Source organism: Octodon degus, unplaced genomic scaffold (genome assembly GCF_000260255.1).
Source record: "Octodon degus isolate 3935 unplaced genomic scaffold, OctDeg1.0 scaffold00077, whole genome shotgun sequence".
Classification (NCBI taxonomy): Eukaryota; Metazoa; Chordata; class Mammalia; order Rodentia; family Octodontidae; genus Octodon; species Octodon degus.
Window position 1 is genome coordinate 8,723,148 of NW_004524653.1, and position 23,542 is coordinate 8,746,689.

Consider the following 23,542-nt stretch of genomic DNA (forward strand, 5'->3'; position numbering starts at 1 on the left):
TTTTTTGTAGAACTGGGGGTTGAACTCAGGACCTTATTCTACTGAACTATCTCCCCAGCCCCTGAAAATATTGTTTTAATTAGAATAGGCTGAAAAAAACTTTCAGTGCTTTTTGAAGGAGACAAATTTCAATTTAAAGAAAAAACAAATGTTAAAATGAGTCATATGCTATGAGAAAAGGTTGGGGAATATAAAGATACATATGTCACAGTCAGTCTTTGATCCCTGGGAATCACAAATGTTTTCTTTACAAATGATTATAAATGATGATCACAAATTACAAATGATAAAACTGGGGATCACAAATGTTTTCTTTATTGCTGCATTCTATGCACTTAATAGGAGTATTTAGCAGATGGCAATCCTGGATAAACACAGACCAACTGAACAATTACAACAGAAGGATCAGTGTCCTGACCTCCTTTGTCACCTCTGGGGGAACAAATGCTGGATCACATAGTTCTTGTCCCCATCTGAGACTGCTTCAGCAGTGGCTCTTTTCCACACTGCCTCAGCACTGCCCCAGGGCAGACATATGCCACCTTTATCAGTTGCTGTGGTGTCATCTGTCCTGGGAGGACTGTGCACTGATCTTAGTGTGATTTGCCTCTGCATGAAGTGTGTAAATCACAATCTGCATTTCACTTACCTCCACCAATACGGACAAAACAATCAATCATGTAGTCAGCACTAGGAGGGAGTTTAGACCCCAAAACCTTAGGTCACGGGGATTCTGATCTAAGGTTTCCACGGCAATGTACGTTACCTATTTTTCTTCATAATATGCTCAAAAGGCCTCAGGAAATCTTTCTGGAAACGGAAATTGGCTAATTCACCCTTCTCCAGAAACTTCATGGAGAGCTGTCGTAGTGAGTCAACAGCAAAGATAGCCACGTCTTCATTGGGGTTGCAGCCAACCTGAGCAGAAACAGGAAGGGAGGAGGAACAGGCGCCCTGTTAGCATTTGTGGGTGAGGAGCTCACAGCAGCGGAGATGGACAACCTACTACAAAACACACACTGAGGGCCAGTGAGATGGCTCAGTAGAATAAGCGCTTCCCTGGCAAGCACAAGGGCCTGAGTTCAATCCCCAGTTCCACCAAAAAACAAACAAACAAAAAAGAACACAAAGCGAACACACGCAAGGAGAAAGAAAATGCTGCTTGGCTATGATCTGTCCAATTTTATTTAAGTGTAATGATGAAAAATCAGTGTTGTACATTTAACTAAAAGGGCTTTTGAAATATGCTAGTCTGTTTTAAAAAATTGTACGATACATATAATAGAAAGTTTACCATCTTAAGCTTTGGGAGCAGGGAGTTGCTAAGGTTCAAACCCGGGTATTACTGAGCTATACTCATGTTCCCAAATTGTTTTTTTTTTTTTGGGGGGGGGGGGCAGGGAAATACTGGGGATTGTACCGAGGGCCTCTGCACTTTATTTTTTAGTTTGAGACCAGACCAGGTTCTCAGTCTCTGAATTGCCCAGAACAAGCTCAGACCTGTAATCCTCTTGCCTCAGCCTACCAGAATACTAGAATTACAGGTATACACTATCATGCCTAGCTCATCTTAACTATGTGAAGTGTATAGTTCAACAGTACAGTCACATTACTGAATATACAATCTCTAGAACTCTTTTTAACTTACAAAACAAATTCTGTACCCATTTTACAACTCCCTATGTTATATAATTATACCCAAATATATATGAGGTGTCAAAAGATTTTATGGATTTTTTATGCTTTCTTAATAACTGTTACTTAAAGTAAGTGATTATTAAAGTGAATACCATCAGCCTTGAAAAATTTCTCAGAAATATTGAGGTTTTTCACTATCATTAAAAACTGCCCTTGCTTATACTCTACACCTTTTTTGAAGGGTTGGAGTTCACGAATACGTTTTGTTGGAGGTTTTCAGACTTTTCACTCAAGAAGAATTTCTAGTGAAGGTTTATTTTTTGTTTTTGGTGCCGCAGACCGAACCCAGGGCTTCCAGGTTGCTAGGCAAGCACTCTACCACTAAGTCAAATCCCCGGCTCCTCAAGAAGACTTTCTAAAAGCACAGCAAGGGAATGTTCCTGCCCAGCCTGCTGTAAAGGGATCTGGGACATTTTGCAGCAACCTGCTCTGTAAGAAATTCCACAGACGTGTAGTCTGATTTGAAAAGTTGTCTTTTGTTTTATTTCTGTTTTTTTTAGTCCTGGGGATCAAGGCCAAGGCCTCACCTAGGCAAGAGCTCCACCACCTCAGCCTTTGAAAACATTATTTTAAGCAAAAGAATATTTCCCTCATAAAACTCTGGCCACACAGATGCTTTGGGCATGCTGCTCACTACGCTTACGGTCCAGCTCTGCTCACCCCAGGCCATACAACCTGCTTCCCACTAGCACCCAAGTGGCTGTTTACATACAAGTGACAGCACTACTGAGAGCTGTTATAGCTGCACTCAGCCACCGCTGCTTTAACCCATGAGATCCTTCTGTATCCCAGCTCATGAGGGGACATGGAACATCTTTTTAATGTGGTGGGAAGAAGTAAAGAGTCCCACAGTAAGCAACTGAGTTTTCCACAACTTGGTGTTGAGCAGCACTGACTAGATGGAACAGACATTTGTAACAAAGGTGACAACCATAAAATGTGTAATGATTACCTGCCAGTCTGTGTTCCAAACCTGCCTCTCAGTGGCCCACAGATAACAGAAGCACCCCACAAAGACTGTTGACGACAGAATTTCAGGAGGAAAAAATAACTTGTACAAAATGATGTTCCCTCTGAACATAAAATGGAGACTCTGAAGAGCTGGGAAATGTTTACCGAAACATTTGTGGATAGTCATTTCTGAGAGAATAAAGGATTCTACAGTTGTTAGGCAAAACATCTTGTGAAGTAAATGAGTGATGTTTGTTTCAGCTTAGCTACCAGTCTTCGACAATACAGGGCAGAGTAATGGTAATGCATCACATTTGCTTCTCAAGCAAGCTCATCAATTTCTTTATTTGGTCTATGAAGAATTTATTTTTCCAGAACAGCAGGAAGGCGGTGCTTATATACAGATGGTTACTTCAGATAAAACCCTTATTCTTCACTCAACACGTCATTCCTGTGACTCTCTCACTATGCCTCAGGTGAAAGCCTCCTCTAGAGAGTCCCTCTGTGTCCATGTCATCTAAAGAACTATATGACACTGCTTGACCCTTGTGACCAGTTAAGGTATCGCATAACGTGGATGAATTCCATTCAGGTGGGGCATCATCTATCTGCCTCTCCCCCGCTAAGGCACACAGATATTGTGCTAACAGAGGGATCGCAGAGTTAAGAAGAAAACAACTTCTATTAGCTGCTGTATCAAGATAAAAGGCTACACTTGACAACCCCCACCCCCAGTACTGGGGATTGAGCTAAAGCCTTTGAGCTGAGCTACTACATTCCAAACTCTTTGTAAATTTCTAATTTTGAGATACAGTTTCACTAAATTGTTCAGATTAGACATAAACTTGTGATCTTTTTGCTTTAGTCTGCCACAGTGTTGGGATTACAGCTGTGCATCACACTCAGCTGACAATGCTCATTTCAGTGGGGTGCTGGAGCAGGCCATCACCTGCCTGTGTGAGCTGATGGTGCTAAATTTTTCCCTACCTCAAACTGAGTGACATTACACTGCCTTCTGATGTAGGGAATCAGCCATAGTGCAGTATCAGTACCATACATAAATGATAGGTATCTGCCAGCACCCCGCTGATCATTCTATCTCCCCAGTAGAGGACTTTTTCCAATTATCATCCATTCAATGTAGAGCCAGCACAGGGTCTACAGGGTCACATAGATAAGACTCTTTGTGATCCTCCTGTTTTCGGCCTGCCAAGTGCTGGGATTACAGGTATGTACCACCACACCCAGTCTCAATTGTAGTCTCAGTGCACCCCGGGGACAGGGCCAGCACAACAGGCCGGGGATCGAACCCCAGCTTCTGCGCTCTGCCTAGGCAGGCTAGAGCCATTCTTTTACTAATACTATTTGCAAGCATCTGTGTTGTAACACTTCATCTCTAGAACTGAGAACATTTTCTGAGGCTCATGAAATGTATTTGGCAAGAAAATAATATTGTCAAGCCTGTATTTTCCTTAGGAAGCAAATCACATCACACGTACATCCTCCTGATTGCTTTTCCCCCAGTTTTATTATAGTAAAATGTGTATCTGATTTTTTATTTCTGTATGTATATAATGAAACCTCCAGCAGACAGAAAGTTGTTCAGTCTGGCTTATTCCTAACAGTTCTCAGCTTTAGAAGACAAAGTGTCTTTGGTTTATTTCTGATTTAAAAACAAATGTTAGTGGTGCACACCTGTAATCCCAGCACTCAGGAGGCTGAGGGAAGAGGACTGCCTTGAGTTCAAGGCCAGCTGGGGCTACACAGTGAGTTTATTTAAAAAAATTTTTTTTCACAGTGAGTTTAAACCAGCATGAACTAGATATAGATAGTGAAAACTTGTCACAAAAAGCAAAACAAAGAAAAAAGCCCCAAATGTTAATTTCCAACAAAGCTTTCAGAAGAGTAGTAACGGCAGAACGATGCAGAATATAAATGGTGACATTTAATATCAAAACTCTATAGAGCTTAACTTCATCTTAGATAAAGGAGACATTTTGCGATTGCAGAATGCCTCCAACCAAAGTTTGCCCACTAATTGTACTGATCTTTTTGTTACTAGCCTACATCCTGGATATGGTATATTAAAGTATTTTCAATACCACTTTTTATTCATTCTACATATTCTCTTCAAACTTAAGCATAACATTACTCCTATCCAAGTGTCCTTGATCCTACAGAAAAAATGACTTCATTAGCACCTAAAAAGGCCAAGTCTGTTTTTCATTTTATGAAAAATAAAACAGATTTAATAATAAAATAAGAGAATAACAATAGCTAATATATTGTGTATCATTATCTTCATAGTAGTTACTCAGACATGGATGAAAGAGATTTTATTTTTTCCTGAGACAAGGTCTCATTACATAGTCCAGGCTGGCCTCAAATTCATTATGTAGCCAAGATTGACCTCAAATTCACAACAAGTCTCTTGCCTCAGCCTTCTGAGTGCTAGGATAGGTGTGTGCCAGCATGATCAGAAAGACTCTTACAAAAAAGAAATCAACAGATAATAAAACTTTCTTTTCAACAAACTAAGATAAACTATAAGTATAAACAAAAGGATCAATTCTTTACTGAGTTCAGCTGAATACTTCTTATATTGATGAAGTAGTTTTTGAGCTCAAAAATTTACCTTATTGAAGTGATCTCCAATCACATGCCATATGCGGGACCATTGCAATCGGATCCGATTCATGTTGTAGTATGATATTTCCACGATCTTCTGCAGGCTGAACATGCGAGGATGGTGGGGAGAAGCCAGTTCATCCATGGAAACAGCACACAGCCAGCGGACAAAGTCAACTACAGGCCAGACCCAACAACACACGCGGAGCCTTGTTAGTAATAGGTAGTGACAACATGAGACTTCTGTAGTTGTCACAAGCAGGTCAAATACATACCTATTGCATTTCCATCCAGCCTGGTAGACCCAGTAAAAATCCTAGGAAGACAATTATAGACATAATAAAATAAAAAAATAGATTTGGAGGAAGTGTCTCAAATTGAACAGGCAGAGAAGAAATGCTTCAGGTCAGGCACTTCTACCAAAATAAATGATAAGTTATCAAAAGTATAAAACTGGTCAGTGGGATGACAACAGAACAGTTAGATGGAGAGAAGAAAGGGCCTGGGAGAGAGTTGAAATGTAATAGCATGTGATGTGATGTCAACAGCGACTGGTGGAGGGAGAACCTCTGAAAAGCTGCTCCTCTGTAAGAGCAATGAGAACATTGGCAAAAAATAACCCAAATTAACTTTTTCAAAGTTTAATGTTAGAAATGAACCAAAAGCTAACAAAACCCTAAAGAGTATACTTTTCAAGAAAAATGGCTGAATTTGAAGAGCAAATACTATAGCATTTCAACATGGCCTATTTCCACTAGCCTCTCCTCATCTCCACAGGAAGCCTCTTAAAAACCATGTACCAAAGAGAGGGTACCCTTATAGTATGAGTAACTACTTTGAAGGTGATGATACATAGTATATTAGCTATTGTTATTTTGTCATTATTTTGTTATGAAATTTTGTTGTATTTTTCATAAAATAAAAAACAAAGGCTTACTTGCCAATTAAATCATTTTTCCTGTGGAATCAAAGGCACCTTGATAGATTATTTGGAAATGCCAAAATAATGGTAACTTTGAAGCTGCAGCCAAGCCACCACTAGAGGGGGCAGAACAGCCATGATGTTCTCAACACTGTTCTCAAGGAGCTGACATTACTTGGCCTAATTCCGATCTTAGGGAAATCAGTCTTTCCAGGGAGCTCTTAGCAAAAGCAATCAGCAGTAACTGTTTAGCACTATGGGTGGGGCTGCAGAAGGCAACAAAAACAAGCCCTGTGCTAAAAACTTAAAAGGAAAAGCTGGGATGAGATGTCCAGGCTTTGGAAAGCTCCAACACATTGCTGGGACACTTGACGGCCAGCACATGTGTAGTGTTTTGTGCATAAACCAGGAAGGGTATGAGGAGGTTGGTCTCACTGACATGAGGCTCACACGAACAAGCAAGGGCCAAGGGAGTGCAGCAAAGTGCCGGCTGAGTTTTGGGGTGTGACCACAGAGGCACACAGAACTGACAGACTTGACAAAACATCCAAGGAAATCTCTGATCTCTAAAGCTACCCCACAGACACTTCAGTGGCTACACCTGAGAAAGAATATGCAACGTACACAATTAGTTCAGGGAAGTCACTCAACAAACAAGTAGCAGAGATGAAAACAACAGTAAACTCCAGGCTAGGGGCAGAAAATCTGAGAGCCAGAGCTGCTCTATCATATTCTCCTGGTTTTCAACCAAAATTAAAAATGTACAATGTGTAATCACAATGTATAGTTGATAGTTAAAAATGAACAATTTCATGTCAGTATTCTCAGAGTTATGCAACCATCACCACTATCTAATTTGTAATAATCTGGCATCTAAGAAAGAAAATATCATGGTTTATTTGCAGGAAAAGAACCTGTTGAAAGAGACTGTCCCTGAGGAGGCTCAGATGTTGGATGTTCTAGACAGTTTTTTAAGTTAGTTTCTTTCTTTCTTTCTTTCTTTCTTTCTTTCTTTCTTTCTTTCTTTTCTTTTTCTTTGTCTTTCTGAGACAAGGTTTCACTATTTAGTTCAGGGTGGCCTTGAACTCACTTTGTAGTCCAGGCTGGCCTTGCACTCTCAGTGATCCTCCTGCCTTAGCCTCCTAAATGCTGGGATTACAAGCATATGCAACCATGCCCAGCTAAATTTATTTTCAACATCTTCAAAGAAATAAAGGCAATTATGTCTAACCCTCTAAAGAAAAATTTCACCTTGGTCTATTTCCATTACTCTCTTTCCACTTCCACAAGAAGCCAAACAATCAAATGTCTCACCAAATAGATAATATTAATAAATAGACAGAAACATGATAGAAGCTGAAAATCATAAAACTAAAATAAAAAATTCATCATAGGGGCCAAATTGTAGTTATGAGCTAACAAAAGAAAGCGAGAGAGTAAAGAGAAGTTCAATGATGTTGTCCAATATGATGACTAGAAATAAAAAGTAATTAAAAAATTGGAACAGTGCTCAGCATGGTGGCATACACCTACAAACCCAACTATTTAGCAGGCTAAGACAAGAGTTTTTAGCCCATCCGACACAGCCAGGTAACTTAGTGAGATCTGGTCTCAAGAAATACAAAAGAGCTATGGATGTAAACCTTGTGGCAGAGCACCCTGGGTTTGATCTCTAGAATTGGATTAGTGGAACTAATCCAATTACCTGTCTAGAGACTTGTATGACATCAAATAAATAATGGCTGAAAAGCCACCATATTTGATGAAAAACAATGACTTACATCTGAGAAACTAAACAAATTTCAACTAGGATAAGCCCTAAGAGCCTCAGTATCTCCATGAAGGATGCAAAACCATAGGTCAGCCAACCTCACCAGAGAAGGAAAGTGTTACCTGTCCACAGCAACAACCACGCTCTGGGAGCTGGTCTCACCCACTGACTCCTGGAAGCTGGCCATCTGCCTTTTGTCCACTCCACCACTCACCAGATTACCTGGAACATGATATAGAGAAGCAGTGGACTTTAAAAGCAGCCCAATACTTAGTATTGGGAACAAAGCATCTTTGGTACCAGTAGGAAGATACAAGGCACACAAATGAGAAGGTTCCTTAGAAAAAAGAAACAAATTTCTCTGATAAAATTTAAACTTCTGTTTTGGCTTTTTTTTTTTTCTTTTTTGCAGTACCAGGGATCGAACTCAGGACCTTGCACTTGCCAGGCAGGCGCTTATGCCACTGAGCTATATCCCTGGCCCCCTGTTTTGGCATTTAAAATATATCCTTATCACAAGCTCTCTTGCTCTCACTAACCCATTCTATAGTTTTATTTACATTTTTATAGCATTAAAGACTTCTATTTAGAAAAACACATCAGATCCGGCTGACACTAATCCAGAGCTCCTAGATACACACTGCTCATGTGTGCTGGATGCTCGACTGCTTTCCAGTTCATGCCAGTCACTTTCACAAGCACCTGAAGAAATGGGAGATGCCACGACCCCTCATTTTCCAGGCTTTTAAGCATAGCATGGTGCTATTCGAATCACTGTCATAGGCTCTGACAACCTTCTCCTTGCTTTCAGATAGCCCAGGGCTTGAATCTTGTTATGCGTCCCTGCTCAAGTCACTGCTCCCTGTGCTTCAGTTTTTTAATTACAAATTAGGGAGAAGAATCGTCCCTGTATCAGTGATGGTGAACACATTAGAGCTTTCAATGATACAAATAGCCTTCTAAGATATGCTTGCCATGGATTTGCCACCACTGCCCTACAGCAGTAATGGCGTACCTGTTAGAATGAGGACCCAAACTACAACCAAAAGCCCACTTATTGATTACAAAATGCCAACACTGCAATTAAAGCTGAATGCTGTGGTTTTAGGTCAGAAAAAATAACTCGTACATTAACATTTTTTGTACTAAAAGAAAAACATATAATATGTGTGCCATAGGTTCACCACCACTGCCCTACAAACTGGATTGCTACAAAGGCTAAATGAGTTAAAATGGGGCCGGCCAAATAGCTCAGCAGATTAAAGCGCCTGCAAACAGGCATAGGGGCTGGGGATTCAATCCCCGGGTTTGCCATGCCGGCCCCGCCCTTGGGGTGTGCTGAGATGGCAACTGAGACTGGGTATGGTGGCGCGCTCCTGTAATCCTAGCACTTGGGAGGCTATAAACAGGCAGATCACTACAAGTCAGATCTAGTAGTGAGACCCTGAACACCCTGTAGACTGTTCCCTAAAATATATATATAAAAAAATAGAACATTTAAAAGGGGGCCGGGGAGATGGCTCAGTAGAATAAGCGCTTCACTGTCAAGCGCAAGGGTCTTGAGTACAATCCCCATTTCCGCCAAAAAAAAAAAAAAAAAAAAAGAGTTAAAATGCATTCAGTGGGGCTGGTGAGATGGCTCAGTGGTCTAAAGCACCTACTTAGAACAAGCTTAGCAAAGCATGAGGACGGCGGTTCAATCCCCCAGCACCACATGCCAGCCAGCCCCGCCCCCTGGTGGGCTGAGCTGGACACACACACACACACACACACACACTAAATAAATGTAAAAAAAAAATGCATTGAGTGAGTGCTCAGCAGATGGCCTGCACATTTTCTGTCTCTCCTGGCTACTATTATTCCATATATCACTAACAAGAGTTTTTCAACCCACTGTACAGCCAGAAATTACTGTTTAGTAAAAGCCCCCAATGAAGAGATATAGAATCTATCCTTTAAAATCTGAAGACACAGGACCGTGGCTGTGGAGATAGCTCAGCAGCTTAAGTGCCTGCCTGGCAAATTCAAGGTCCTGAGTTCGATCCTCAGTGACAAAAAAAAAAAAAAAAAAAAGATCTAGAGACACACGAACACACACTACTTGTGCCAGCCATTAGAGTAGTACCATTTTTAAAGCCAATGATTTCCCCTGCTCCAGAAGATTACAGGACGAAGGCATAGTAATGCATTCGGCAGGTTTCTCTAAAACAGTTGTTTTGCTCAACAGTTCAATCACAATTACAAGAGCTAAAGCAGCACAACCACTTGCATTCATAAACACCCTGTCAACTGGCACTTAAGGAAGAGATGATTTACAGGACAGTCCTGAGGGAATAAGAGGCTTTCATCCTAGTGAACTCATGAGATTAGTGACAGCCAGGGATGGTGCTGGGTGTCTTACCAAGGCCCAGGCCCATGAACTCTTCTCCTGCCAGTGTGTGGCCCTTCAGGCTCCCTTCCCTTTCACGGCCAGACCCAGAGAGGTAGCGCGTCTTCACCCCAGTCCCTATCAACTGAGCGAGCTCCAGCTGGCTGATGCATTTCAAGATCTAAGGTAAAGAAGGCATGAAGAAATGAATTCCCATTTTACAGCTGGAATAGGACACTTGCAATCTGAAGTCTGTCCTCTTTGAAAGGAGGAGCTTTCCACAGGAAGAATAAAATCTGATGGCATTAGGATGGCTTCCCTAAGCTAAGAGTACTAATTCAATAATTTTCAGTCTCTTCTCCCCTTGCCTGATTTTAAAAGGACCCCCTTTTTTTGGGGGGGGGCATATGCAGTAATAGCAAGATTTAATTTGGGCAACTTTGATTCTAAAAAAAAAAAAAAGGCAAAGCATGTGAATAAACATTGAAGTGGTCACCTCAATTTGGGACCAAACTGCTTGGATCTTTGTAAAAATCCAGTTTTGTATGTCAAAGAGGAGTTTAGGGCCTTTCTGACCACCTTGTGTTCCCCTTTTCTGCGCAGCCATGTGTCACACAGAGCTGCTCCTGACCACTTTCCAGGCGCCTACTCCTGTATTTTCTGATTTCTCCTGGGCTGGGCTTCCTATTCTCCACCAGCAGCTACAATGTCCCAAACTTTCTAGTCCTGCTGATCCTCAGCAACAGGGGTGGAAACTGGGGGGGCAGTTTCTGGTTGGTTTTCTAAGAGACTTGAATTCTATTATCTTTACAAATATGAGAAAATAACTTTTCAATATTTTTTATTAATCTTTTTATAAAATGAAAGAAACTCCCATGACTGATTAAGGAAGGTGGTCATGGCTGGGTGGTTCTTGGGGTTATGTGGTCTTTTGGTTATTTTTTCTTTATCTTTTTAATCTTACACATTTAAGTTGAAACATTCTGGGAAGCATTCTCTTACAATGGGTCCTTGTGCTCACCTTGTGAAGAGGCTGTCCTTGGCAGGAGAACCACATGGCATCTGTGCATATGTCTATGTGGACTATACCCTCCTCTTCCCCCAACTTTTGCTTTGTGGGTTGTTGTACTTTCCCCTTACTTTGCTACATTTCTATAGTTCAGTTGTCTTACTTGAATGATTCATGTTTAGGGGAAAAAGAAAAACACAAAATTTGTTTCAACTCCTCCTGCAAATAAAAACAATAAATGGGGAAGGGGGAGAAGGATGGCTTCCCTAGAGAAGAGAATGACTGGCTACACAACCAGTCAAGTGTGGATTTTAAAGACTGACTGCTGCTTTCTTTTTATAATCAGTAAAATGAAAGAGCAATAAACAAAAGGAAAGTTGGCACAGTCTGGTGTTATACCATGTAGATACTGATGCAGACTCAGGAAGTGCTCATTTGTAAGACAGAAAAAGTACTCAACTGGATTCTACCCACTGCGCTGCTCAATCTGTGTCCAATCTCCATTTTCCTGTCTACTCTCCCTGTGGACATAACGTGGTGCTCCTTTATCTTGCCACCTCTTGTCCTGTCCCTATCTCTATGCCTGGAAAGCTGCTTCCCTGGCTCACGCTTTCAATTTCTAGATCAGAAAGTTTTCTTGACTTCTGTTCAATGTTTCTAGTGCCAGCCCTTAGTCACATATTTTTCCTTAGCAATTACCACTTTGCGGGCATTATATTATATATGTTTTGATTTGTTCTCTACCTTGGTGTCAAGAGGGCATAAACCCTCTATGATCAACTTTCGGATTCCTAAAATAAAGTTAGACTTCACGTCAAGAAAAATGGAAAGTGATCAAGAAAATACCCTGGATACAAGGCCAGGAGTCATCTCAACTAAAAAAAAAGGCAAACAACCACATACCTCATGCCAGGAGTTCCCAAGATAGTTGCCATCAGTGTGAGCCACAGTAATAAGTGTCTTTATGGTGTCAATGTTTTTCTGCTTCATTTCTGTGATACTGGAGCTGGCTGTCAGCAGGGAGAAGCGAGCAAGAGCCTGAACATAGGCATCTCGTTCCAGCTGAAACAGAAACCCAGGGAGAATACTGAGATTCCACCAGCACTCCACATCCACATCTGCAGGGCTGATACCTTGCGCTCATCTGTGCTTTTGTTTTTGCACAGTATTAGGAAATGAACCTAGGGCCACCGGGCCACTGAGCCCAACTGTTTTTATTATTTGAGACAAGTCTCACTAAGTTGCCCACACTGACCTCAAACTTGCAATCCTCTTGTCTGCAGCTGGGATTATTGGCATGTGCCACTGTGCCTAGCTTATCTGGTATTTTTATATGCACATAGCAGGCTTTCTGCATGCCAGCATGCCACTTATTCTACCCTGAAGTCCTGAGACTGGAACATTGGACGAACCTAACTGCACCACTACACATCTGAGAATCAGATCTGTCCTTCCAACTGACCTCAATCACTCTTACCTGTCCCATGTTTCCATTATGTTGAGTGCCAAGACTGTCATATAAATTTTAATATCTGCAATAATTCTGTTAAGGAAGGCCTACTTTCTCAAGTTTATAAATGAGGAAATAAACAGTGTCTTAAAGGGAAGTTAGCTGAATTAATGTAATATGGTTGAAAAAGCACTGCAGCTGGGTTTGAAACGACAATTATTTGACTTCAAAGTCTGTGGCTCTGGTACAACAAAAAACATCTAACTATAAGGGAAATAAAAACAAGATTGGAGTTTTCAAAATAAGCGGATGCAAATTCTTACTGACTTAGAAAGTAATGCACAGAATGGACAAGAACCTTCTGACTAACAACAGTTTGAAAATCACAATTCATTTACTTGTTGAATTTTTTTAGATTCAAGAACTATTTAGAAATAATGTTAATTTTGGATTCAACTACATGTTTTCCCAGAGAACGTGAAATAGTGAAAATGGATATACTATAAATCAAATAGTTATGTATTTCTTCCCTGGAGGAATGAGGAGATCCTTTGCTGACACTCTTGGCTAACCCATTTTCCACTCTTGGTTTTTAAATTTTGCCAACTCTAAGAGCACACACCCCATCAGGACCTCAGGACTCCTGCCCACGTACACTCACCTGCATTCCAAAGATGCAGGCGATTCGGATGGCACAGCGGATGCCCTCCAAACACAGGGATGCCACTTCAGTGTCGTCACAGTTCTGCAGTCCAATGCTATATGCTGCCAACAGTGGCGTCCACACCAACTACCAAAGAAGTTAGGTTTCAGTAACATCCAGAATTTCAGCATGAAAAGGGCACTCAGAGGACACACTGTGAGTTCGGGGGAAACATCAGGATGCCAAGGACACTGCTATTTTTAATTTATTCTACTCACTAAACACAAATTTATTCTCCAGAATTACAGCTAACGCTATCACAACAAGGAGGGCAGAAGACGAAGGGGACACAAAAAAGAAATAAGCTGTGCTGCATACATGCACCAACTCCTCATGATGAAGGTCATCATCGTACACTACAAAAAAATGTACTAATAAAAGTAGAAATTAAGGGCCAGCCAAATTAAAGTGCCTGCAAGCAGGCCTGGGGGTGAGGCTCAATCCCTGGGCCTGCCGTGCTGGCCCACCCACGCTGAGATGGCAATTGAGACTGGGCATGGTGGCGCAAGCCTATAATCCTAGCTCTTAGGAGGCTGTAAACAGGCGGATCACTACGAGTCTGATCTAGTAGTGAGACCATGAACATCCTATAGACCCTTCCCTAAAATACAACAATAAAAAATTAAAATTAAAAAATCCCCAAAGAATTGGACTTCAGTAGCAATAGATCTGAAAAAGTCCAATAAATGAAGATGTGAAGTGAATAAATTTGAAGTGGTGAAATTTTCAAAGAACAAAAAGCTATCACTACAGATGTGCTACTTAAAGAAGGATGGGCAGCCATGGCTGATGCACCACCCCTCACACACCTGTGCTCATGGCAGACAGCAGTAACCAATCACAGATGAGCCCCTTTCTGCCGAATCTTTATGGGGCTTGAGAATCCTTTTTCACATAGCATACTGTCAGCCATTACCAACCAAAAGTCAACGTGCAAAATAAAGCCTATATGTGACTTATCTACAAACTCAGTTTATTGAAAAGCTAATTCAAATCATCTAGTCTTAACTTTTCTTCCAATTTTCTTATGAAATAATATGTCAGGAGGGGCTGGGGGTTTGGCTCAGTGGTGCAGTACCTGCCGCCTAGCAAGCATGAGGTCCTGGGTTCAATTCCTGTACCTCCTCTCCCCCCAAAAATGTCATGAAAGTCTACAATTGATTACCTACTAGCATACTGACAGCTGCTACAAAGGCATCTTAGAGAAAAATAATGCACTATATGTACGGAGCATGTATTTTTTTGGTTTTTGAGATAGGGTCTCACTATGTAGTTCAGGCTGGCCTTGAACTTCCAGCAGCAATCCTGCCTCAGTCCCAAGTGCTGGGATTACAGACGTGTACCACTGGATGAGACACTGCATCTTTTCTAAACATTATAAAAGACGTTTTAAAAATAGAGTCTTCAGTCACTGTTTTTTCTACCTAATTTCATCTGATAAGGGAACCCTGAGGCCACTGACATGAAATATCCCAACAAATTGTTCTTTTATCTTGTGCCACTCTCACTCTGCAGCCCTTACAGAAACTTTGTATTTGTCATCATTTTACAGATGAGGAACAGAGTGTAAATAACTTGACTAAGGCCACAATGCTACAAAGTGGCACAGCTACCCTGCAAGCCCACACAGACTGGTGCTTCCCAGCACAACCAAAGGAAGTGAGGGCCGGACTCACTCCAGTCACTGAGACAGAAGCACTGAGACCTGGCCCCTTATCAATCTCCGGGGCACTGGGACCTCTCCAGTCCCCTCTGGCCAGCCAACTCCAGAATTAGCACAGCCACATGCTTACTGCACAGGATACTCACTTTGAACATCGGCCGGACATGATCCAAATGAGTGGCACTCGTAAAAGGCGCTTTGGCGTGACTCACAGCTTCCATCAGCGCTTTGGCTGTTTTAGCCATCTGCTCCATCTCTAAATTGTACAGCAGCCGCCGCTGCTTTTCACTAGCCACACCTATAAGGAAGCAAGAGTAAGAACAGCAGCCAGCACTCGGCCAGAGGCAACCACATCCTAGAAACTGCTTCAAAAGGCTTCCAATGATGAACTCACAGAGTATCCCCCAATGATCTCATGAGCCTGTCACAAGTACTACCATAATAAGTGGGGAAAATGAGGCAGAGAGGTTATGTGACTTGCTCAGGGTCACACAGCTAATAAGCAGTGGAGCTGGACTTTACTCAGGGCAGTGTAGCTCTAGAGCCCGAGTTCTAACCCTCTGCATCTCATTGCCTTACAAAGAAAAAACAGGCTTCACAGGGGCCTTAATTAATAGACTTCTAATCAAGGTTGGCACAGTCACCACGGAAATTAAAGTTTTAAGGAACATTTTTTAGGAAAGGTAATTTAGCTCTCAGATGACTTATTTTAATTAGCCTCTTGTTCCTGGTCAAATCTAGCAAGAGTGATATTATGAAAGCACCAACATAATCATAATAATTAAGTTAATTACATTTCATATTCAGATATTGAGAAAGCAAACTAAATTTATCACCAGCATGTCTAATCATGCATTCTAATACAGTCAAAAGTTAGTATTTAAAAAAAGATAATTTGCATTAAACCTTACTCTGCTTAGTAGACTTGGTGGCAATCGTATGTTCTTTTGTTTCTTTCATTGCAATTTTCTTGCCTTCTATCTCTTCATAGATGCTGGAGAGATATTCCTCTGGTAGATCTTTACTATCATTGATTCCCCGATTCATTTTAATATACTGCTCTTTCGTCATTTTATTTTTTACCTAAAATTTTAAAAATAAGAAATCATTTTTAAAATACCCAATTGCCCAAAGAAAGCCACTGACACAACCTACGAATCACTGAAGTATCTTACCTGAGGACTGTGCAAGTCTGTAGTGAGCATAATGATGGAATATGCCAGGACATACGCAGTGTCAGCACTAGCAAACAGAGTTTGCCTGAAACAAAAGATTGCAGACAGGAAAGCAGTCATGGTGAGGAAGGTCTAGAAGGCACATTGGTGGCAGAAATCTACCTGACTAAAAGCAGGTCAACTGCTCCAAGTGATGCCAAATTAGTCAAGAGTTTTTTCTTTTTTTTTTTAATTTTATTGAGAAACAAATATCAATGACAGTTTCAAAGCTGATTAATACGACATTTTCAATAATTAATACATTGTACACTGTTATCTTCTTAGTGGTTATCCATAGTACAAGAAGCAGACAGGATATTCTGTCCAAACACTATTACTACAAATCTTTCTTCTCATTAAATTAAGCGAAAGTAGCTATATATGTATCCTAACTATTCTGTATATACAAATACAAAATGGTCCTTTCTTTGTATCCCCCTTTTTTTGTTTAGTCCTATCAGAGATGGATAGTCTATTGGCATCTAAATATTATAAGTGCTTGAATTCAGCAAAACAATCCAACACAGTCCAGCAGTAAACAATAGTAGTACGTTATACACAGAAGTTGTTGACTTGAGCCTTTCACAGCTCAGCATATTAATATGGCCTTACTTTACCTCGTTTTTATACTTTTCTGCTGGATGGTTAAGACCAAGAAGGATTTTTTTTTTTTTTTTGTGGCCTCAAAATGTCTTCAGGGCACGTCTAGTTTGGTGTGAGTATCTGGGGATTGAACCACAGCATCCTGAGGCTGACTGCTTTGTTTAAGCAGGCACTTAAACAACTGAGCTAACCAGCAGGTCCCCCCCAGACAAGAGTTTTCACGCTTTCTTAGCTGAGCAATAACTTGTAACTCAGGACACAGAAAAGGGTAATTAAGAATGTCAGATTCTAGCTTGACTTTTTATTTATTTGGTCTTTTACGATGCAATTCAGGCTGGCTTTGAACTCCCTTATAGCCTAGACTGATGAACTCATAGTGATCCTCTTACCTCAGCCTTCTGACTGGTAGGATTATAGGTAGGTGCCACCATGCCCAACCAGATTCTAGCTTTTTTGAATCTAGTAGTTTCAAGTTAATTTTAGTTAAAAGATCCTTGAAGAACATCTTAGGTCAAGACTAGGTGAGGCAACTGAACATACAAGTCAGAGACTCTCACTCTTGGCCACACACAGAGCTGTGTGCAGACTCTGAGGTAGAGGCCTCCGCCTACTTGGCTGAGACCCTCATGTGCCTCCAACTGGCCGCATGTGCTCTGTGCCAGGCACTGTGCTAGGTGCAGACAAAGCTGCCTGTGATTGCTGTTTAGTTCTTAGTTGTTAGTGTTGTCCATTGTAATAACCAGCAGAAATACAAGGGAAAATGTTCAGATTGTTCTAAGCAATATTAGTGAAATCTAACTTCCTGATTCTTGCTTTAAGAAGAGAATGACAAAGACATACAGCTGCCCAGCCTCAGCTGGTGAGGCTGAAGCTTAAAAACTGCTCTGTCAAAATGTCCTAACACACTGGAACTCGAAATCGGAACCTGTGTCTGCCAAACAGGCACTTTGCCACACTGAGCCATATCCCCAGCCCAAGAAAAAAATCTAGAGCAATACAATGAACAGTGTACATTCTAATAGGAAGTTTAATTGGGGCACATATTTGCTACTGAAAACAGACCAAGGTCTCTAGGCCAATATAAGGTATGTTTATTTTTTTATGAGCAGAATATATTTATTGAGGGAAAGAAAGCTCCTGAGAGGGGGACCGAGCAGGTGGTCCCCAGGTATATTTCATTTATTTATTTTCTGTATTTAGGATAGGATCTACAGTGTTTACAGGGTCTCACTATGTAGATCGGACTCATAGTGATTCTCCTGTTTTCAGCCTCCCAAGTGCTGGGATTACAGATGCATGCCACTATACCCAGTCTCAATCGTCCTCTCCACAGGCCATGCAGGCAGGGCCAGCAGGGCATGCCAGGAATCAAACACCAGCCACTGCACTCTGCCTAAGCAGGTGCTTTAGTCTGCCGAGCTACCAGGCCGGCCCTACATAAGGTATGTTTAAAAGAACAACATCTAATTAGGTTTTCACAGTGAAGCCCAATGCTCATTCGGTTAAAATGAACAGATGCTGCCTTGCCAACCATACTATCTCTGAGGGACCACTGGCCACACACTCTTAAGTACTAGACCAATTAATACAAAAATGAAACTGAACTTATGAAAATATTTCCGCTGAACAATTTTCAATCCTGCAGGCTAAATATTCAGTCTTATATAGTAATTTCATGTCCAAGTTTCTGTGTCAGGACGTCCATGTTCAGTCCTGCGCTGCTATGCACCAGCTGACTGCGGACATAGGCTGCTCAGGCCTATGTGAACCTGTCTTCTCATATAGAAAGCAGGGAATCGCTCCCCAGCTCATGACTGATGAAAAGGAATGCACATAAAAATTCATGGCATGGCTAACACACAGAAGTCAGCTCAATTTCTATTTTCAACTCTTACAAAAACATATGCCATCCAACTAAAAAGAAAAGAAACAAGATAAAAATTGTGTACTTTGGTGTTTTCATTAAGTTGCTTAGCCATTTCTATAACCTTTCATGAGTAGGTATTCAAAAAGAAGGTGAACTCCTTGAGATCTACTCTGTATATCGAATTAGGGAGCTGTTGCTGATTGGGAAGAGGTACACAAGTGCTTCCTCCCAATTCACACAACTATTCTTGGAGCAGTTAATAGCATGGGTTTAGCTCTGCAATCTTGGGCAAGTTACTTAACCTTTCTGGTGCTCAATCTTTGTCTATGGAATGGAAACATTTGTGTGGTCTTCTGTGAGATAATCCCTTAGTCCAGAGCCTGGTACATAGTGAATACGAGCTATAGCTGTGTGGCATAGATTCAGAAGATTAAATTCAACCATAACCAAATCACAATTAATGGTCTAAAGCAGGCAGCAAGATGGTACAGAGCTCACCCTTGGTTGCACTCTATGTATCTTGCAGCGAACTTCTCCATTAAGCGGTCAATTTTCTGGGCTTCCCCAGGGAGGCGGAAACCTTCCAGGAATGCTCGCAAGGCTGAGACAAATTCCTTCTCACAGAAGTCCAGTTGGTCCACGTAGGCATACATCACCTCCTTGTTGAACCTCGTGCTGTCTCCCAGGAAATCGCCTACTTGGGTCTGAAACACACACTCACTCACATCTAGAAACTGTCCCACATGAACTCGGTGAAAAACACCCCGGGGAGATGTGCATTGGGAGCTCCTGGCTCTACATGCCCACACCAGCTGGGCTGCTAGGAGAGCCAGGCAGAGACCCGAGTTGCTCACCTGCACCCATTCTAGGCTGTCTTGCCAGAGGAGGAAGAAGAGCAGTGCAAGAGGTTCAAAATGGAGGGGTAAAGAGGCATACTCTGGAGGGAGGCTAGTTGCTGGGATAGTCAAGGAAGGGACACTGCCAACTCTGACCAACACTGTGCTATCCCACATGCAGCCCTGATTTATACTTATTAAAGAACGTTTTGCAATACCAGCCAGGAGATACACAGGGCTCTGTATCCAGGGGTCTGAGCTGGACTGTGCTTAGGGTCAGCCAATCCCAAGATCCAAGCTTGTGAGGGCTCAGAATCACCCAACAGAGCTCACGTGCAAGTGCTTACAGAATCGAGGCGCTCCTCCTGGTGCAGGAACTGTGCAATGTCTTCAACTGATGTTCCCAGCATGCCTTGCTCTTGGAGAAACTGGATCCCCCGCTTGGGTTTCTTATTGAAGCTGTTTCAAGAAGAGATGACATACAGGATGCTTATTTCAAAATCTGGAGCATAGAAAAAGCTGGTATTTGAGGCAAGCCACAAACAGTGCCTAAACTATCACCTGTAAGCTAGCAAGGTCCTTGTAGCTTTTCCAGCTCAATTTCTGACCCACACATGGCAGACCCTGATGGTTGTTACTTTTTTATACTCTCCCCTTCTACAATGACAGAAGCCTAAGTGTTCAGTTGGATGGACACCATCAACTAGAATAAAAGCATTTCCCTGATTCCCTTAAATAACATACAGCTCACATCTCAAGCCAGTGAGATGTGAGCAAAAGTGGTAAGGACATTTCCAGGAGGTATCCTTAAACAAAACTGACTCAGAGAAGAGGTACACTCTTTTTTCCCTTCCCTCTTTTTCTAGAATACATGTGTGATCACTACAGTTCCAACAGTCATCTTAAATCAATAGGCAACCCTGAAGATGGAAATTACATCGTTGGGTAATGAAGCAAACAGATAAAAGGAGGCTGGGACATCAGAGATGTCCGTACAGTTCACCCTAACAGGCTCAGTGTGTCTATTTTTAGATCTCTTTTACTTCAGAAATACAGTGAGTACTGTTATCTCATATGTCCTGTTAAAGGAAGGCATGCTAATTAACATATATAGTATACTCAATTTTTTAATAGGCCCTGCACTGGACAGTGATAGTCACATAGACACAAACCAGCAAGGGCCATGAAAGACACAGAGACGAGCAGAGAGATTAACTTTAGACTTTAGATAGTGTAGTACAGAAGACCTCTCTGAAGAAGTGATGATTTATCAAGTCTGAGGGATGAAAAAAAAGCCAACATTATTTCAAGGAGACAGCATCATGATGAAGATTTGGAGGTGTTCTGGGGATTAAAAATGGGTGGTATGGAGGTATTGGCAGGAGATGAGGTTGGCGAGGGAGGCCAGAGGCCAGCTCTGACCGTGGTAAAGAGAGGGATAAGGAAAAAAAAAAAAGAGAGGGATAAGGCTTATGTTTTGTTTTTCTGTTCAATTCTTTTAAGAGATATAGATTAAGTAAAAATACCAGTATTAATATGTGTGTATACACATGGTACACATATATAGAGTGCCTTAGCTGCTGTGGAGAGAAAACTGGCGAGCTGCAGGTGGTGAGAGTAGAAACAAGAGCAACACTGCATCTAATAAATGAATACTGTAACTTCACCTCTTGAGATGAATTTATTAACTCAAGAGATGAAGTTACAGTATTCATTTATTTACATGAATTTATTAATCATGTAAAGCTAGACATGTTAGGAAATCATGTGTATGCACTGAAGTAAGAGACTGGAAAGAAACAAAAATCACCACTGATTATGACATGATGCTACAGTTACATGGGGAAATCCCTTTATGTTTTACAGATGTAGGCTAAAGTACTGCTACAAATTACAAACTGTTGGGCTGGGGAGATAACTCAGTGGTACGGTGTCGGCCTGGCAAGTGCAAGGTACTGAATTTGATTCCCAGTAACAAAAAAACCAATCAAACAAACAAAAAACCCACAAATGAATATGGTAAATTTTTAAGTTAAATTAAATATTAATTTTTCTGCATGTTGAAATTTTTCATAATATATAGATAGGAAAAATATCATCAACTGCAATTTCTTCAAGGTAGTAATTTTATAAGTGATCTTCACACTTGCTTTTTAATTTTTTAGTATTTCCTAAATTGGCCTAATTTCTGTCATCAGAAAGAGAAAAAAAAAAAGGATCTATAAATCACACAAAGATATTACGGTTTTCTTTTTCTCACATGTATACTCATACACATCCTCTCTGCCTGGTTCAACTGTATCAGTTATAAATGCTGGGATCAGCCTCTCATGACGCTGTCCCCTGTAGAAGTCAGTCTCAGCTCCCAGAGACGATGTGGCTCTGTAAGACTCCACAAGATTCCACTAGAAGCCACACTCACAGCTCAATGCCATGTTCGATGATTTCCTTTTGTTGTTTGATGACCTCAAATTGCTCTGGATCATCCTGAATGGCTGTCTGGGTCCCCGAGGACACTGTTGACTCCATGGACGTCACACTGCTCCGTCGTGCCATGTCAAGCCCTTTCCCATCTCCCATTTCCTGATCCATGAGCCTCTCCTGACCTGCAGTGACATAAAAACAATGGGAACTAAATAAGCAGATGGACACAGTCTCAGCCATGTGAGCTCTGACCTTATGCTTCCCTTTCTCAGACCTTCAAAGACAACAAGTTTGTGCTATAACAATCATAAGCATGAAACTTCAGCAGCATTTAGAAACTTATTTTTCCATGGAACTTGATCTAATTCTAAAAATCACGTGAAAGAGTGAAAAAGTACAAAAACAGTCAAGGCACTTAAGGACTAGATATCCAAACAACACTAATAATTTGATGTGTGCGGTATCTGTACAAGGACAAATGGAACAGAACAAAATGGAAAAATCCAGCAACAGACTCTTTTGCAAAGGAGAATTTAGCATATCACAAGGCTGATGCTTCAATCAGTGAGGGAGGGAGAGGTTACTAAAATTGTTCTAACCATTGCGTCATGCTATTCTCCCCAACATTCCAGGTGTATTAACGAGCGGAACTATTAAATACTATGGTATTTGCTGGGTGTGATAGCACACACCTGTAATCCCAGCGCTTGGGAAGCCAGGGCAGGAGGATCAGCCTACCCTGTCTCAGGAAAGAAAAAACAACCAACCAAAAAGACGTGGTATTTAAAAATACACTGAAATATTTTGCTCAATTGCAAGACAACTTTCCCTGACTGGTGAGTAGCCCACTCTGAGTAGCGGTGGGGTGACAGCAGCGTCCTCTCACCAAGGCTGGTCTGGTGGTTAGGATTCACATACAGGTCCTTGCTCCATTCCACCATGCACTTGAGAATGGACACGAGGCACTCCAAGCCTTTCTTCCTCAGACTTAGCTCCTAAAGGACAAAAATGACATAGCATGACTTCACAGATGAATTAAGAATGGGCAGATATGGGACATTTAGGGAACCCTGCAAGGATATCAAATAACTCCTGAGAGATATGGGAGAGATATTTTCCTAAAATCAACAATGTCATGCAGTTTTTTTCCACAAAATTTTCATTCAAACAAAACGAAACAAAATCCCTGAAACTGTGACCTTGAATGTGATAAGTGATTCTAGGAAAAAATTATCCCTTAAACATCAACATATGCAATCTGTTTTGAGGTTCACCTTATTGCTTTTATAAATAATAACTTTTTAAAAAATAAAAAATGAGTACAAGTGGCAGATAATCTTATAATAAAAGGGAAATATCTTAGAGGTAAACCTTTTGGGGAGCATAGATCTTTCTGTGAATCTAATGACAATGACAACTATGAACTTCTTCTAGG

At 41.2% G+C, this 23,542-nt stretch overlaps 1 protein-coding gene across 2 annotated transcripts in view; it reads right to left on the reverse strand.

Annotated features, from left to right (window-relative positions):
* Arfgef2 (ADP ribosylation factor guanine nucleotide exchange factor 2) overlaps window positions 1-23,542 on the reverse strand; it is a 100,183-nt gene that overhangs the window by 35,542 nt on the left and 41,099 nt on the right. For both annotated transcript variants that reach the window (XM_004636112.2, XM_023720685.1), the window contains 14 exons: window positions 22,994-23,102; window positions 22,106-22,289; window positions 20,031-20,142; window positions 19,346-19,551; window positions 16,339-16,423; window positions 16,075-16,246; window positions 15,310-15,461; window positions 13,459-13,587; window positions 12,251-12,409; window positions 10,372-10,519; window positions 8,093-8,192; window positions 5,553-5,593; window positions 5,285-5,454; window positions 767-918 (listed from right to left, as the gene is read on the reverse strand). In XM_004636112.2, coding sequence (XP_004636169.1) covers window positions 767-918; window positions 5,285-5,454; window positions 5,553-5,593; window positions 8,093-8,192; window positions 10,372-10,519; window positions 12,251-12,409; window positions 13,459-13,587; window positions 15,310-15,461; window positions 16,075-16,246; window positions 16,339-16,423; window positions 19,346-19,551; window positions 20,031-20,142; window positions 22,106-22,289; window positions 22,994-23,102 — 1,919 coding nt within the window. The remainder of the gene's footprint in view (window positions 1-766; window positions 919-5,284; window positions 5,455-5,552; window positions 5,594-8,092; window positions 8,193-10,371; window positions 10,520-12,250; window positions 12,410-13,458; window positions 13,588-15,309; window positions 15,462-16,074; window positions 16,247-16,338; window positions 16,424-19,345; window positions 19,552-20,030; window positions 20,143-22,105; window positions 22,290-22,993; window positions 23,103-23,542) is intronic.